Source organism: Dipodomys ordii, unplaced genomic scaffold (assembly GCF_000151885.1).
Source record: "Dipodomys ordii isolate 6190 unplaced genomic scaffold, Dord_2.0 Scaffold88, whole genome shotgun sequence".
NCBI classification, from domain to species: Eukaryota; Metazoa; Chordata; class Mammalia; order Rodentia; family Heteromyidae; genus Dipodomys; species Dipodomys ordii.
In genome coordinates, this window is record NW_012267304.1 from 3,580,534 (window position 1) to 3,597,418 (window position 16,885).

A 16,885-nucleotide genomic window follows, 5' to 3' on the forward strand; every position below is an offset into this window, starting at 1 on the left:
TGGTCTCATGTGATAATTCTACCACAGCTAAGGTTCTACTAGTGTTTATTTTTGGGACTGACTCTCACTATGAACCTTAGTTTGGTCTTGAAATCAAAATCCTCCTGCTTCTACTTCCTTAGCACTGGGATTAGAAGTGTGTACCACCATGCCCAGCTTCTACTCGTATTTAGAAATTAGTCTGCTCAGGATTTCCTTTCTTTTCCTTTTAAGATCTGGTAAGTACTGGAAAGGTTTTTCTGATACTAAGCTCTTGTAATGCCCCAAATGTACTCATTTGGGTTAGGCTGTTGATGATCACTATGTTATGAACTTAATTTTCATTGAAATAGATCACAGGAAGCCACTATTAACTGTAAATACTAGACAAGGCACAGACCTGAGTGTTGATGATGGGGAACAATGAATTAGGATGCCCTGGTGGAAGAGGTTCTATAATAGAAGCATTCCAGTGGTCAGTCTAGAAGTACCTTAAGAACTTTGGGAACTTGGATCTTTGGAAAAGGCAAAGGGAAGACTAGGGCATACACAGTAACTAGGAAAAGGACATATGAGACCAAACTTTCTAAACATCATACTGTTGAGGGCTCTCAAGTACTAGTCATGCTTTTCTACTCCTGAAATTGGCAAGCTCAAGCGTATACGGGATCATTTACATGAGACTTTAAGCATCCCACAGTATTGGGCTGGAGTTATCCACCCTTCCATAAACATCACTAGGAAAACCAATTTACTAAGTCCAGGTGCAGAAAGACCTAAATTCTGGTCTTTATGGACCCAATAAAAATGAGAAGCTGGAATCTACTTTTCTGCTCAGGATTAGAACTAGCTTCATTTTTCAAGCACAGGATCCATGAGTGGCTCTTCATAGTGTGAACAATCTAGTGGCTGATGAAGTATTCTTTTAACAATTAAGGGGGATATAGAATTTAACTCTGTGTCCTCTCTTTCTCAATCAAATCAATGAAAAGTCACACCTGAGATCACAGCACCATTGATATCGGTGAAAATGTCTGGACCTGGAAGGCCAATGCTACCCCTTTCACCCTGTAAAGATGAAATACATTGAGTACAAGTATTTCTGCCACCCTATTATCCAATATCTGTGTGACCTCAAAACCAACACCCAGGTAAGTGAAAAGATCCTCCTTTTATGATTCCTAATTTTCAGGATCAGCTAAGTCTGAAGTTAACTCCCACGTCCAATAAGCTAGCTCAGAGGGCTGACAGTTACAAACTTGTCAAGAACAAGAGATCCCAGTTCTATTTTGCAAAATTATTTCAGGTCATTTTGGTTCTGGGCCTAGGGTGTATTTCACAGGTATAAACATACCATAACCCAGAGGTGCTAAGCAGATGGCAAAATTCAGTGTTTCCTCCCACTTTCAGCAAGCCTGGGAGTCTGCTGTTACTAGTACCCTCTAGAGTTGGTTTTTGTCAGGTAGAGGAAACCAGTGTCTTGATTCTCCCAAAGAAGGGACTCAGGTATCAGATTTGATACACAGTACAATATCCAGATAGGGTGTTAGAAGCTGTATGCTGCAGGGGCAAGCAGTAAGTGGTTGCAATGCCTGCAGAGAATTTTAAAACAATGATACAACTAAGAAGTTGCTACTATCTTCATCATTGTTCAAAGTACACTGCATGCAATGAAAGAAACAGTGACATCTAAAACATCAAGATAAAAAAAAGCATTAAAATACTTCATTTCTTATGTAGGCATTTATAATTAATTATAGTAATTCTTCCTTTTTCTGCTTCCCAAGCCCTGGTTTTGGACTTCCCAATAATATTACCTTAACTCCTATGAATCCATTAAACCCAGGAAAGCCTGGGGATCCCCTCTCGCCCTATAACAGAAACAGTTATCATTAAGTTTGAAGTATAAGTGCACAGGAGGGAACAAGTCTTTATGTTAATCCAGGACAAACAGCACAGGACATTTGCTTGGATTCAGGGAATATGAGGCTTCTTGCTGACTCTGCAAGCTATAAAGTCTTCCAGAAGGCAATATGAAGCTAGTTAGTAAACTTGCCAATTAGGATGTACAAACATTATAAGGTGATGGATACAGGCTTGCCTTGCTAATCTTCAGTATCATGCCACAGATATATTGCTACATCATGGCATGGCACTAAATGCGACTCTGGATATCCATCCTTTTGTGTGAAAACAAAAAAGGGAGTGGCTAAGATTATGCTATTAAAGGGAGGGAGACAATTTTCATTATAAGCAATGTCTGCCCATTTGGTTAAGTTGAATAAAGCAAAGGAACCTTTTGGTTAGGATTTTAAGCATCAAGGGTTTACTAGTATTAATCAAATACCTGTCTCCCTGGAGGGCCTTGCACTCCTCCGGAGCCCATGGGACCCTGTAAAGAGAATCGCCATACCTCAGAAAGACTAATAGCCCACTCTAGAAAAAGCCGCTAAACTTACATAATAAAGCTATCCAACTGAGTTCAGAATTTAGTTATACTTTATGTCAGTTAAATGTTCCTAGACCTGGCTTAATGACTTATTTCTAATATATAAGCCATCAGTCAGAATAGCCACATCAAGCATTTGTAAGGACTAACTAAATAGAAACATTTTAAAGAGAAGGTAAAATTTTGTAGAAGGGCTGAGTGTTATTACCCTTAGTCTATATTAGTTCCAAGCCAGACGATTTTTAAATAAATTACAGAAGAGCCTCTTCTCTTCTACCTCAGATATATTTCTTGTTGGTGATTACATGTTTTCAAGATAAAGAAGAGAGAGAAATAGAGAAACAAATGGAGTAATGCATGAATATCATTAAAAGACTCATAACAAACTTTAAAGCATAAGCTGAAAACAACTTTCTAAAATATTATTACTTTTTTTTAGTCAGCTACTTAGAGATGAAGGCCTAGGTGCTGAAAGCCAAGAATCAGAGAGGCTGAGATTATTGGAAACTGCTTACTCCAGACATCACTCTGTTCTAGAAATTCCCAGGCTTGTTTCTGTCCTATAAAGATTGTACTTGACCCTCTTTTTTGCCATTCCTGTGCTGCTACCCTGCCAATATTCCCTTGTAATAAAACGAAATAAAAGTAAAACAACATCCTTCTTTAGCCCAGAAGGTAATGATACAGGAGAATAAGGAGGCACTAGAGTAGGGGGAAATACCATTCCTTATTCACGGAAGTCAAGAGAATAGGAAGAAATAGAGAGGAGGAGCTTGCTCAGAGGGTTGTGAAGACAAATGAGAGAAGCTTAGGTAGTTATCTAATTACATAATATAAAAGACCAAACAGTAAAGAAAATGGACCAGGTGACTTGACAGATCCATGTAAACAATATCCCAGGTTCATACCCTTAGTCCTGGCAGACCAAGGATTCCCTTTTCTCCCTTTTCTCCAATAGATTCCAAGTCCTGAAGGAAAAATAGGAGACAACAAGTTATTCATTTTCTCATTGGTTTCATGGCTCCATTCAAAGCAATGAGGTAATTTCGAACCAGTTCCATTGACCCATACATTAGGGAGGCTCATTATGCTGAGTCTCTTGTCAAGGCCTAAAAAACAGATACTGTTCAAAAGGAAATGTACTCATTACCTGACTCATGTAACTGTACATCACTTTACAATAAAATAAAAAAAAATAAAAACCTTAAAAAAGAACTAAATACAATTTGGACAACATTCCTTTTTGGTTCTATTATGTAATAGCATTATGCATTAACAGCACAGTAATAATAAAATATCTAACCCCTCAGTCATTGATTTTACAGATTAGAAGAGTAATATCCAGAAGGGTTAAGAATCAATAAGAAAGGTAGGACCTTTTTCATGAGAACAGGCTTCCTTCTACCATTTAGGAACTTGATATTTTGACTAACAAATGGATAATTGTAAAAATCCTTGGGGTTTATACTAGAGGGAATAGTTTCCCCCTATGGAGATATAATGACTGCAATATCCTTGTCTAGGGACAAGGAGGAAATCCAAGACACAGAGTGTGTGACAGCTTCCTCTATGGGTCTAAGACAAACTGCTGGTCCTCTTATGACACAGAGGAGTTCATTGTCCAAATGAATAAAGTCTTTCATGGAAAATTTAATTGAGGTCATTTTGTTATTGCTGTTTAAAAGTTTACATTTTGGAGCATAATTCTTATATCATTGATATTTAATTTTTAAGTGAGTAAATAAGCTATATTTGAGAATAAATTCATATTTTATAAGCTAAGCATTCCTTTAAAATATATTTTTATTGTTATTGTAAAGGTGATGTACAGAGGGGTTACAGTTACCTGTCAGGTAATGAGTACATTTCTTTTTAAGCAGTGGCACTCCTTCCCTTGCTCTCTTCCAGTTTTTCTCTCTTGAAGAGCATAATTTTTGGGGAAAAAAAGTTGTTTAGGCATATTATGAGAGTAAAGAAGGCTGTAACGCCTTCTCAAATCTGAGCTTTGGGAAAGACAATAGCTGTGTCATGAGGGTACTATTTTACTCCTATTTGTAGACTTTTCACCTCTTTTATATCCAGTGCATTCCCATGGGTACTGAAAACTGGCTGACCACCCCATGGGCATTGTCCAAGGTTTTGCTTTTTTTTTTTTAAGTGAGTTGTTCTGCTCCTCTTTCATTGTAGGGAGGATATGTGTCTGTGTAGGGTCCAATTCAGAACGGGCATTGGTTCGTTCCTATTTGTCTTTTTTCTTTTTGACTTTTAAACTTGCGTGCCCAAAAAGCTTAGCCTTTATACTTCATAGAATATCTAATTTGAGAAGATCATGGGTCAAACTGAATGCAAACTTATTCTAAATCTTAGCTTTTTCTGCATTTCAAATTGGAAACCACAGCATGCTGCCACCTGTTTGAATGTAATGATCTGGGAGATTAAACATTTCAAGCCTTGTTTTCTGATGTGCCCATGAAGTTATGTTCGCTTGTGGTGTCTGAAATTCATAAAGCAGGAAGATGGGCTGTGTGTGAATGAAAGTTTTATAAGTAGATCTCTATTTTCTTCTGTCTCCTTCCAAGGCACATTACAGCTGCTTGAATACATACAAGGTAGTCCAGTAAATCTTTCTGAAATGATTGAAGACCCAATGAATTGAACTGTAACAAAAGGTGAAGGGAAGGTGGTCTAGGAATGTGTCCTGATGCCCATCTATCCTGCCTATGGGTATAAATAAAAGGAGGTCTTGTACTCCCTTCAGAAAGCAGAGAAAGCCTCTGCATACTTGCTTTCTCAGTGAGTGGATTGGAGGACCTCTGCTACAGGGTGAAGACAAAGAAATACATGAAAAATGTAAGAAAAAAAAGAAATGTGTGTGTGTGTGTGTGTGTGTGTGTGTGTGTGTGTGTGTGTGTGTGGCTTAGAGCCAATAAAAGATAAATGGCTTGGCAAGACAATGTGCTGTAGACTCAGCCTGTCTCCCACTGCTGGGAGGCTCTGTAGGGAACCTGCTGAACAAGCTGTTCTAGCAAGATGTCCTGGGACCTGGCCCATCACCCTTGGCTCTTGGCATGAACCATCCTGCAGTGACTGCTCTCATCCTCCTCTTCATTGTGGCCTGGAAAACCTCCTTAGGGCATTAGCTTTGTTCTTATTTTGGGCTTGTTTTCCTGGGATCTGGGTTCCTGCTGCTTTTGGTTCTAGGGAGACTCAATAGACGAATTCCACCTACACAGTAGTTACCTCAGCGCCACTTAATAGGACCCAAGGATTTGCCAGTTTTTTCTCAACTCCCTGCCCCTCTCTCATTTTGCTTTCTTCTCTGTTTCCTGGTTCCTTGGACAGAAGGCACAGGGTATAGGATTCCTTCTGACAACCTGGATGGGAAGATTTGTAGCCTACAAATACAAGTATGCTGCTGGGGACAATGAGCTGCAATTATAAGTTTAAGATTGAGCCAGAAAATCAGGCATATGTGATCACCACAGAGAAGGCAACAGGCAAAAACGTGAGGCATAAATTGGTCATACTGGGTGCTTTATCTCCTACAAAGACCTGGGCTCAGACAGGTAGGAAAAAATGGTTAAAAGGAGCATTTTGGATTTCTCAGAGAATTCCAATCTCAGTGCATAGGTAATTGAAAGCTGATGTGAGAGCTTTGAGTTTGAGAAGTGTGTTTCCTCTGGAAACTCACAATACCTCAAATATGTTACCACCTTTCCCCTCATAGCTTTTCTTCCAGGCACATAAGGTACCTATTAATGTCCACATTAAGTAGATAGTGATATTAGCAGTGAAAGAATTATATGATTTGGCCAGTATCACATTGAATCTGAGCCACAGTAGACTAAGAACTTCTGGTTTGTTGGTTTTGTCCTATGAAAATATACTGTTCTATGTAAAGGAGGCAGTTTCCAGCGTTGATATCTTTACAATGGGGGTTTCCACACCTTGAAACACTGAAAATACTAAGCTTGAGATGGTATTGCAGTTTATCACTGTGTGTTGTTGTCAATCGGTCTCTGTAACTTTTCCAGGAGGAAGGGGAACTGGTTGAAGTTATGACAGAGGAAATCCTCTGAAGTCAAACTGAAAAAAGGGAGAGGGAGGAAATGTGAGCCAATGAATCACACAGTACCAGAGGAGATCATAAAATCCTTTCATTGAGATTTAGAGAGTAAAACACCACGGCCTGGTGACTAGAACAATTGGGCTGCAGGGGGCAGTATGGTATGGGGAAAAAAAGCTTAGAACTCCTAGAATTCAACAAAGATGCCAGTCTCAGCTCAGTGAATTGCTAGCTATATGACTTTGGAGAAGTCTTTTCATTTTGGGGGATTGTGATTTCTTTGCTGGGACAAGCTTGGGCTCAATTTGCTTACTTCATATGGAAAATGAAAGGTGTCTAGGATCTATGTAAACCATTCTAACAAAAAAGGGTACAAACTGTATTCTTAAACTCAATTGCAAAATGCTGTCCAAAAGAAACAATGTGGTCCTACTGTTCCTTTGACTTTTCTAGTAACCACATTAAAAACTGAAATAGACATTAATAATACATTTTATTTACCCAATGTATCTTCAGTATTGTCTTTTTTCTATGGAAATAAAAACTGTTCTTGAGATATTTCAGATTATTTTTCCATAGTAAGTTTTTCAGATACAGAATGTGTATGTTATACTTATAATACATCTCATTTTATTTTATTTATTTAGTTATTTTTGGGTACGGTTGTGGGGCCTGAACTCTGGGTCTGGGCACTGTCCCTCAGCTCTTCAGCTCAAGGCTAGTGCTCTACCACTTGTGCCACAGTGCTACTTCCGGCTTTTTTCTTTTTGCTTATGTGGTGCTGAGGAATCGAACCCAGGGTCTCAGGCATGCAAGGCATGCCACCTTCCCAGCCCCTACATCTCATTTTAGATCAGTGGAATTTCAAGAGCTCAGTAGCCATCTGTAGTAATTTTTTATTAAACAAGATGGCTTTATCTTTAGTGAAAAAATATTCACATACTTGTGATTTGAGCCTCAGAGGACTAAATATGACCAGTGTCATATTATGATCTGACAAGAGAGGTTTAGTAATTTGGTAAAATTCCAGAGCTAGAGATGAGGTCTAGGTGTTCTACCTCCAGCACCAGGCTGTTCTTCCTTTCTGATTCACTAGCTGCACAGTTGATTAAAATCAAGGACACTGAACAAATAATTCTCTATGCCCCTTTGTTTCTATGGAGTAACAAGAATCCTCATAGAAACAACCTAGGTCACTGGTTCCTCTGGCTCTGCTTATTGAGAGACTGTAAGTGTTTGAAAGTACTATAGAGAAGGACTGGAGTCATTTATCCTTTTGCACAAGCAAGCAGGGGAAGACCTTAGAGTCTTTGATTCATCCACTTTCCCTCTTATCCCTACCCTGGTTCCTAAAAAATCTTGTCAGCTTCTTTTTCAAAACAGATATTCTGGGGGCTGGGAAGTTGGCTCAGTGGTAACATGCTTGCCTTGTATGCATGAGGCCCTGGGTTCGATTCCTCAGCACCACATAAGCAGAAAAAAGCCAGAAGTGGCGCTGTGAATCAAGTGGTAGAGCATTAGCTTGAGCTGAAGAGCTGAGGGCCAGCGCCCAGGCCCAGAGTTCAGGCCCCATGATCAACAAAACAAAACAAAAAAACCAAAAACAAAAAAAAAACAAAAACAGATATTCTGGTGTAGGACCCATCAACCAAATGCAATGTATTGTGCTTGTTTTTATTATCATTCAAGACAACTAGAAATGCACACACATCCTCATAAATATATCTATAAATTATATACATATATAGAACAGTCTTAAATTTGATTTCTGCATTAACCAATTCAAAGTAATTACTAATGTAAGTGCACTATGTTTTTAAATTTTTAAGTGTTTGAGAAATACTGAGTTATTTATGATAAAATGGTATGCCAATTATTTACTTCAGCTTAGCTATGCATTGCTAGATTGTTGCGGCAGAGTCACGGTTATATTGGGGAATCATTATGCTATTCTCTGTTTTTATATATGTTTAAAATGCTCAATAATAAAAAGTATAACATACTTTTTGAATCCATCCCCTCCTCTCTATTTCCATTGCTATTATCCCAGTCTAAGACACCACTATCCTCATTTTCCTGGAAGACTACAATAGCCTGTGTTTTCTGCTCTACTTCCTCCTACTTCTCCCCCTCAGCCAAAATAATGCTAAAAATACAACTTAATGTCTTTGAACTCAGTCCCCATCACATAAAATAAATCCATATTTGATCTATGAAGATAGCCAAGATTTGGCTCATGCCTTTCTGCCTGTTTCTTGGCCTTGCTCACTCTTGTCCTGTCCACTTAATTTCTTTCTGTTCCTTTAAAGGACTGAGCGTTTTCCAAACTCAAGGTGTTGGCATTTGTGGTTCCCTTGGCACCAAACTCTCTTTCTAGTCCTTTACATGACTTGCTTCCTCTAATAAGCTTGTCTTAGCTCACAAGAGAGGCCCTTCTTGAGCATGCAGTCCCAAGTGGTCTACTAGTTCTTCCCATTTATAAACCATTGCTTTACCCTTCTATCATTTATATATTACCATTATATAAACTTAATTTTGTTTTCTTTGTCTTTCTAGAGATTGGACCCAGGACCCTTGTGCATACTAACTAAGCACTTTACAATGGAGCTACACACCTGACCTGAACTTACCAATTTATCTCTTTACTTTTTTGTTTTCTATATCTTCCCTAACTCCCCTATTAGAATGTAATCTCAAAGACAGTGACTTCTCATCTAGTTACTGTTAGTCCAGCAGAAAACCTAGCATACAGATGTCCTCCAAAAATGTTTGTTGACAGAAAGATTGCAAGCTAGAAAGGCAGACAGGAAACTGAAGACACGATTACTAAGAATAGCTACCATTTACTAAACACTTGGTAAGTGCCAGCTGTGTGAAGCCCTTTTCATGTCCATTATGCCATTTACCTCTCAGGTATACCCTATCATTGTCTCATTTTTTGTAGGCAATATACAAAAGTTGAAAAAATTAAGCAACTTAAAAATGACAAGAAACCAATGGAACCCTAAGTCAAGCATAAGTCTGTTCTAAATCTAAAGCTTGAGCTGATGACATCTAAGATTGCCTTTTTGAGAGTCAAGCTAAAGTCCTCATGAGTTCAAGAAGCAAGAACACTCCTTCGATTTCATTTCACAGTGAAGACAGTGGCATTTCTGATAATAACCATGGGAAGAGATCATCCTTTTATCCATCTACTGCCACAGCTTTTGGCTACTCAGACGCATGAATATATTTTGACCAAGTCGAAAGACTTACCGGGAAGCCAGGGTAGCCTGGGAAACCTGGAAGCCCTGGTACACCCTGGAAAATTAAACAAAGGCCACTGAGTAGCAGTAAGAAATAGGGAACACAAGGGAAGATGGCTCTCTACATACTTGGTCCTGAGGAGTGGGGAACCAACCAAGATTGGGGCACTAAATAGTGGTGTAGATGCTCATATTCTTCTACTGGCAGTTGTACTAAGATGTCCTAATTTAGGGACCTGTGTGGGAACAATCCTGTGTGGGAGCAATCAACATTTTTCACTAGTTAAAATATAATCTCAAGTGCATAGGCTAATTGGGGGGTAGAAAGGATGATTATCTTTTTCTTCCTTGTAGAAACTCTTTAGTGTTATTTCCTATAGAAAACACAGGCTGCAGAAAAGTCAGTGGCTTGGGGAAAAGAATAAAAATTACAATTTGAATAGGGACACATAAAATTCTAAAATGTCTTTCCCTGATATGCTAATCTCTCTCTCTCTCTCTCTCTCTCTCTCTCTCTCTCTCTCTCTCTCTATCTATCTATTGATCTATCTATCTATCTATCATCTATCTATCTATATGTGTGTGTGCCTTGGAAGAGCTTTTTAAGAGTTGGGAATGATTAGGGATATGTACAATCTCACATGCTCCCAGACTGTTCCCAAATCAATGATTAATTTTCCTGGAAATCTAAAAGGGTTTGGAGCTCTTACTTGCACAAAGAAAATATAGAGGAGTGAGGTTAAACTCATTTCACTGCCTAGGACCCTTAGCCAGGAGAATAAAATCACAAAAGTCAGAAGAACCTCAGGAAGGAAGGAAATGCAAGTTATGGAAAGATATGTACACCTCGTAACAGAATACACTGAAACAAAACCCTGTGTACAATACACACTCATAAAGATAGATTAAAAAGCATCTCAGACAAATATAAAACTTAAGACATGCTAGTTGAGGTCAGGTGAATTAACATATCTACTGCCACTAGGTCACTTGGCCACAGTATATATTATACTTAGGGTCAAGTCTTTCTTGGTGTATACGGTGTGTGTGTGTGTGTGTGTGTGTGTGTGTGTGTGTGTGTGTGTAACTAAACATTCAATCCTATAGGTCAAATTTTGAAGGCTTAACAATTTTTGACAAGACAACTGAAAAGGAACAATTTATATTCCACATTTTTTTTTATCACAATGCTTTGGAGACAATTTAGGCATTGAGAGATTTAGCAGTTAGAAGGAAAAAAACAAACACCTGTTTAATGCTTGTTTTAAGTTATTTGGCATATTAAAAATTTAGTATACAAGATTGAAACAGAAAATAGCACTTATACAAGTGCTCGGAAACACAGGCATACTCACACCTACACACCAGAAAACAGATTCAGGCATTTAAGGAAGCTTTTCATGAGGGACAAAATAAAGACAACTTTTACCATCATTTCCAAACAAAAATCCATTATCCAAAACTTTTTATTCTTTCAGTTTAGTCAAATTATTAGAGATGAATTGCAGTACTAATAAAAAGATTATTTTTTCCTATTTTAAATGTTTACTACCTTGGATCCTTTTTTCCCTTTGGGGAATCCCATGAATTCTAGCTCCCCTGTAGATGGTGGTGGTCCTGCAGGTCCAGGGAGACCAACATCCCCCTGAAAAATCAAAGAGAACATTAAGAAAAACTATGTAATACACCATTTTTCCAGGGGATAGGTTTGTCCTCTGAAAAAGAACTAACCAAATCAAATAAGTTCAGAAATTTTCATGTACTATGGCCCTTTCACTCTTAGGAAAAGAATGAAACTCTCATTGCCAAGGAATTGAGGAAAATTCTCAGCCTGACCAAATGCATTTTGTACTATCACTTCAGAGGAAAGACACAAGATGGAAAAAGGGAAATCAATCATAGTGAACCATAGTCATGTACAAAAGGATGTTTATAAGATTGAAGCAAAATTTGAAAAGGGTGAATGGCTACCTCTTAGCAACAATGACCAGCCTCTAGTTTGTCCTAGAACACAAACAGAATCAGAGATGTGTGTGTTGGGACATTTGAAGCTAGAGTTGCTCCTTCACATGACAGCACAATCACTGGATGTATACATAAAGCTTCTATCTTTACTGGAGGCTGGAAATTGCTCTAGTCTGTACAGAGGGAAATGAGGAAAGGAGAAAAGTATAACAGAATGTAGATGAGGACAGAGACTGAAGAGAGTGACTGGAAAAACAGAGAGGAGAGGAAGAGGAACATGAAGAGGAAGAACGGGAGATAGAAGTAAAGAAACAGAGAAAAGAGAAGGTGACCAAATATATAAAACAGTTGGGAACTAACAAGGTGGAAGAAAGAGAAGGAATACATGCAAAAACTATGTTGTAAGACCCATACACTTTACAGATAGGAAATAGAGATGACAGTATTTTGAGAGGAAAAGAACCATAAAGGTTATTGTGTAGCATATACAAGTAGCCCTGAAGAAGCCCCACAGGGCAGAAGTATGGGATGGGGAACATCTATTTCCTAAGTTGAAGAAACCAAATTCCATTATACAAAACAAACATGTGTGTAAACAGATACATTTTTTGGAACATGTAAATGAAGATCATATTTTGTAAGACTTATTTACCTTGACTCCTTTTTCTCCTTGAAAACCTAACCCCATATTTCCCTGGGGCACAAAAATGCAGGAAAGAAAAAGAAAATCAATTACTACTAAGCTCTGGGACCTTAAATTGGAAAGCAGTATTTTTTTGTCAGTTGTGGGGCTTGAACTCTGGGCCTGGGCACTGTCCCTGAGCAGTTCAGCTCAAGACTAGTGCTCTACCAATTGAGAAACACAGTGCCACTTGTGGCTTTCTGGTAGTTAATTGATGATAAGAGTCTCACAGACTTTCCTGCCCAGGAAAATCTCAGCCTCCTGAGTAGCTAGGATTACAGGTGTGAGCCACCAGCGCCTAGCTGAATGCAATATTCTTTTTTAAAACATGAAGTACATTCAACCAAACCAGTATCTTTGTGGAGAAACCAAAATACTTAGTGGCAGAAGACAAATTGCCCCCAAACATAGTATACTTACATCAGGACCAGGAAGGCCAGGTGGGCCTGGAGGACCCTAGATTTAAAAATAGAAAGAAAAGAGTTAATATTTGTCACTTTCAGCTAAGAAGAACTTTGGTATGCTGGGAATCACTGGGGACATGCCTCTCTTCTTGCCTTGTAAAACTTGGCTTTGTTTATAAGAGATTGTTGCTCCTTCTTCTTGGTTCTTTATATCTCCTTTGAAATACCCCACATGGACTTGATAACCATATTCATGCTAAGGTAAGTGAAGCCATTATGTGTCATTCCTTCCAACAGACCACATATTTTAACTGTATTTTTTTGGTGTTTTCTTTTTTGGTACTGGGAATTGAACCCAGGACATTGTACTTGCTAGGCAAGTGCTTTGCCACCGAGCTACATCTCAGCCCAAGGTGACATATTTTAAAACAATAACTTGATGAAGCTAAGCCAAAAGAATAAGTGGCAGAATTTCATTCATTAGAGAGAACCAACTTGGTGCAGAGATATCCTGGAACCACAGAGTTGACCTGCTCTGCTTTTCTAATGCTATATGTAAGCTTGATATCAGAAAAATAGGTAGGTAGAGCTTGCTCAAAGTTCAGGGCTAAGAAGAATTTTGAGGTTTCCTCAGTGCTCAGGGTGCATGACGGTTGTATGATTAATCATCAGTGTCTGTCATGAAGAAGGAGGCAATTGATATGTTAAATATCTGCTGTCCCTGAGCTATACTTTCAGCTAGACTAGAAGGCACAGATTGGATGATCAGATTCTGATAACAAAAAGGAAGACAACCAAAAGCTCCTAGCAAGAAATGTTTTCAAGAATTGCAGTTGTTTTTCTTCAAGAGAGCCAAAATGACATAGATTATATTTACTCCATGGTCTGGGGAAGCAATTAGCCATATGAATACAGTAATCATATATTAAGTTGGTCTTACTTGTAATCCTGGTGATCCCATGGATCCTACACCTCCAGGAGATCCAGGTGGTCCTTGTGGGCCCTAGAGAGGCAAGTTTTTTTTTTTTTTTTTTACCAAAGTCAAAATGCAAGACAGCTTCTCAAGAAAAAACAATGCATGGCCATAGGAACTGTACAAAATATTCATAAAAACCTTATTCATAATAGAAAAAAAGTAGAGAGGTTCCAGGCATCCATCAAGACAAAAACTGATGCACTCAATAAGAAAATGAAACAATATTAAAAAATGGCAAATTATTGATAGATGACACAATGTGTGCAGCTCTCCAAAGCACTTAACAGATTGAGAAGCACTAAAGACAAAAGGCTGAATATTATATTATTGTATGTGTATGAAGTTCTGGAATAAGCAAAATCTGACCTATGGTAGAGAAAAATTAGAATAGTGGCCTGGGGTAGAGGACAGGGATGGGCTGGTAAGGGACAGAAGGGAATTTTCTGAGGTGATGGTTATATTTTAGACTCTAATAGACAGTTGGGTTACAGAGGACTATTCATTTGTCAGAACTCTGCAAATGCACATTTAAGACTTAGGGATTTCATTGTAAATTTTATATATAAAGGGAAAATGAAGACAAATATTGAAGTTTAGCAATAGGAATGCTATAGTACTTAGGAGTAAGCCTGTAATTTACTTTAAAATGCCTCAGAAATAGGATGAATCAAAGGATATACAGGATGCTTAGCTAGATAGGAGAGAGATAAAGTAAAATATTAGTGGGTGATCACTGCAAAATGTGTTCAACTTTGTTCTACATTTGAATATTCTCTAATAAAGTATTGTGGTAAATAACATAAAAAAGTTATTCAGCATCAGATAAAGTAGACTTCAAGCCATACATGATTACTGCAGATAAAGAGGGGATATTCCATAATGACAAATAGGTCAACTCATTGTTAATAACCTGTGGTCTCTCTATTGATCATAAATCTCTTGTTCAGTCACCACACATCCTCTCCTCAAATCTAAGCCTTTTCTATATTATTCCTGTGTAAAAAAAGAAAAAAAACTGTACTTTTGTGGCCAGGGAATGGTATCCCCAAGAGAAGCTATGCATTAAATATAGTGGGTGTTATTCTCCAATTTTAATGAACACATCTTTTAAGCCAGTTTTTTTTAGCTCTAGGGGACCTATATGTCCTGGGTCATTAGTCATCTTTGTTTTTGTGTGGGCTTGCCTAAAGCCTCCTCCCACTATCAGCAAGTCTAAACACCATCCATATATCTCCAAGGCTTTCTCTTTCTTAGATGCAAGTCTTCCTCTTTCTCTAAGCTGCATTGGAATGCATAGACAAGTTCCTACCGTAGACTTTTTATGTCCCTTGGGGCAGGGATGAAATCAATTGCCTCAGGGATCACTTACCTGCTGATAGTAGGTGCACAGGATTTATTAAGGACTGAAAAAAGAAAGGAAAGCAAGAAGGAAGGAACAAATATAGGAAAGAAGAAAGAAGAGGAAATGCTTAGGCTACTTCAGAAGCAATTGATAAGAATGTGAAATCTCAAGTAGTCCTTTCGTGAACTATTATCAAAGAATCTCTAAAATTTCTATGTGGACACCCTTTAAAGAAGTATGTTTTACTTCTTGAACACACATAAAAACTTAGTAGATGATTGCTGAATGAAAGGCAAAATATCTTAATACTTTTTGGAGAATAGGTTTGCTTCTCATGTTTTCATGGAAACCATAGTTCAAAAAATACATGGAAAAGTGTTGCATTGCTTATGTCAAGTAACCCTAACATAGTAGGGTCACGTCTATGTCCCATTATTCATCTCACTTCATCTCATCACAGAGGCACTATATCATTTCATACCTTCCCAAGAAGTAGATGTAGTACAGTAAAGTCTTTTGAGAAAGGGAGTGGAGAGAGGAAGGAAGAGAACATATTCCCATCATTTTTGTTATAATGTATCACTATTCCTACTTAATTTTATTATTATAGTTGTTAATCTCTTATGTGCCTAATTTGTAAATTAAAATTTATCATAGGAATATACAAACAACAAAAAGCACAGTCTGTGTAGGGTTCTAAATTATTTGCAGTTTCAGGCATCCCCTGTGCATCTTTGAACACATTCTTCACTGATAAGTGGGATTACTGTACAAAGACCCCTGGCATAAAGCCTGAAAGACAGCCTGTTATGCAACTTGAGGTGAACAGTTCATCTCATTTAGAAAATGTGAATACCATAAGCTATTCTACCTCAACTGTCTACATTTTCCTTCAGAAGGTCTAAGACCTTTGAATACCACACAAAATGAAAAAGCACCATCAGTGACTACTGACTAAATACTGAGAGCTCAACTTATAAACAACTTACAGAGATTCCATCCAGGCCAGGCAGCCCAGGATCTCCCTGTAAAACAGATAAAGACAGGATATTGAAGAGATTAATGAGTTAACACCACAGTATTTCACAGAAGTAACAAGATTCATGGGGAAAAAACACATTGCTGAAACTTGGGCTTCCTCCATCAAGGTCTTATGTGTCAAATAATGTATGAATTGGACATATACAACAATTTAGTTTTTTCCCTATGGAAACTCTTGACTGTAGAATACAAAGATTATAGACTTGGCTGAACAGGTTTTCATAGTCTTCTTGGATTAATTAATTTTCACCTTTGCTAGGAACTTATCAATTAGAAACTGCTTCTGCAGGCTGGTGATTTGCCTGCTCCTTTTTTGGAGGAAAGCAAAGCTACCTTCCCATGTGCCTTCATCCCCAGAGAGTCTGTGCCCATATGTATACAATGCAAATCAGACATTTCAAAAGAAAACCAACAGAGCATAGAGTCTCTGATTACGTTTTAATTACTTTGCAGCATCTTAAGTCACTGTATGAATCTGTAATATAACCATATTGTGGAATTTTCTATGTTCCACTGGAGCCAGGGTCTCTGGATTTTGGCAAAATCATTTGTTCAATGTCTGTTAAGGCAATGGCTGGATCTTGACACCTGCTAGTCTTGCTCTATTTGAGTTACAGCCAAAGATCAGCTCTTTGTAACATGGGAAGAACACTGCCTGGGGGTTGGTTGAGCTGTGTGGCTGTGTAGCTGTGAACAAGACACTCAATATACCTCAGAATACTTTTTTTTTTTTGGG

The 16,885-nt window shown here is 38.1% G+C and overlaps 1 protein-coding gene across 1 annotated transcript in view; it reads right to left on the reverse strand.

Moving 5' to 3' along the window:
• Positions 1-16,885, reverse strand: part of Col4a6 (collagen, type IV, alpha 6) — a 318,218-nt gene that overhangs the window by 41,705 nt on the left and 259,628 nt on the right. The window contains exons 8-17 of the mRNA XM_013025852.1: positions 16,098-16,133; positions 13,731-13,793; positions 12,807-12,842; positions 12,357-12,398; positions 11,292-11,384; positions 9,750-9,794; positions 3,337-3,396; positions 2,327-2,371; positions 1,797-1,850; positions 978-1,047 (exon numbers count right to left, since the gene is read on the reverse strand). Coding sequence (XP_012881306.1) covers positions 978-1,047; positions 1,797-1,850; positions 2,327-2,371; positions 3,337-3,396; positions 9,750-9,794; positions 11,292-11,384; positions 12,357-12,398; positions 12,807-12,842; positions 13,731-13,793; positions 16,098-16,133 — 544 coding nt within the window. The remainder of the gene's footprint in view (positions 1-977; positions 1,048-1,796; positions 1,851-2,326; positions 2,372-3,336; positions 3,397-9,749; positions 9,795-11,291; positions 11,385-12,356; positions 12,399-12,806; positions 12,843-13,730; positions 13,794-16,097; positions 16,134-16,885) is intronic.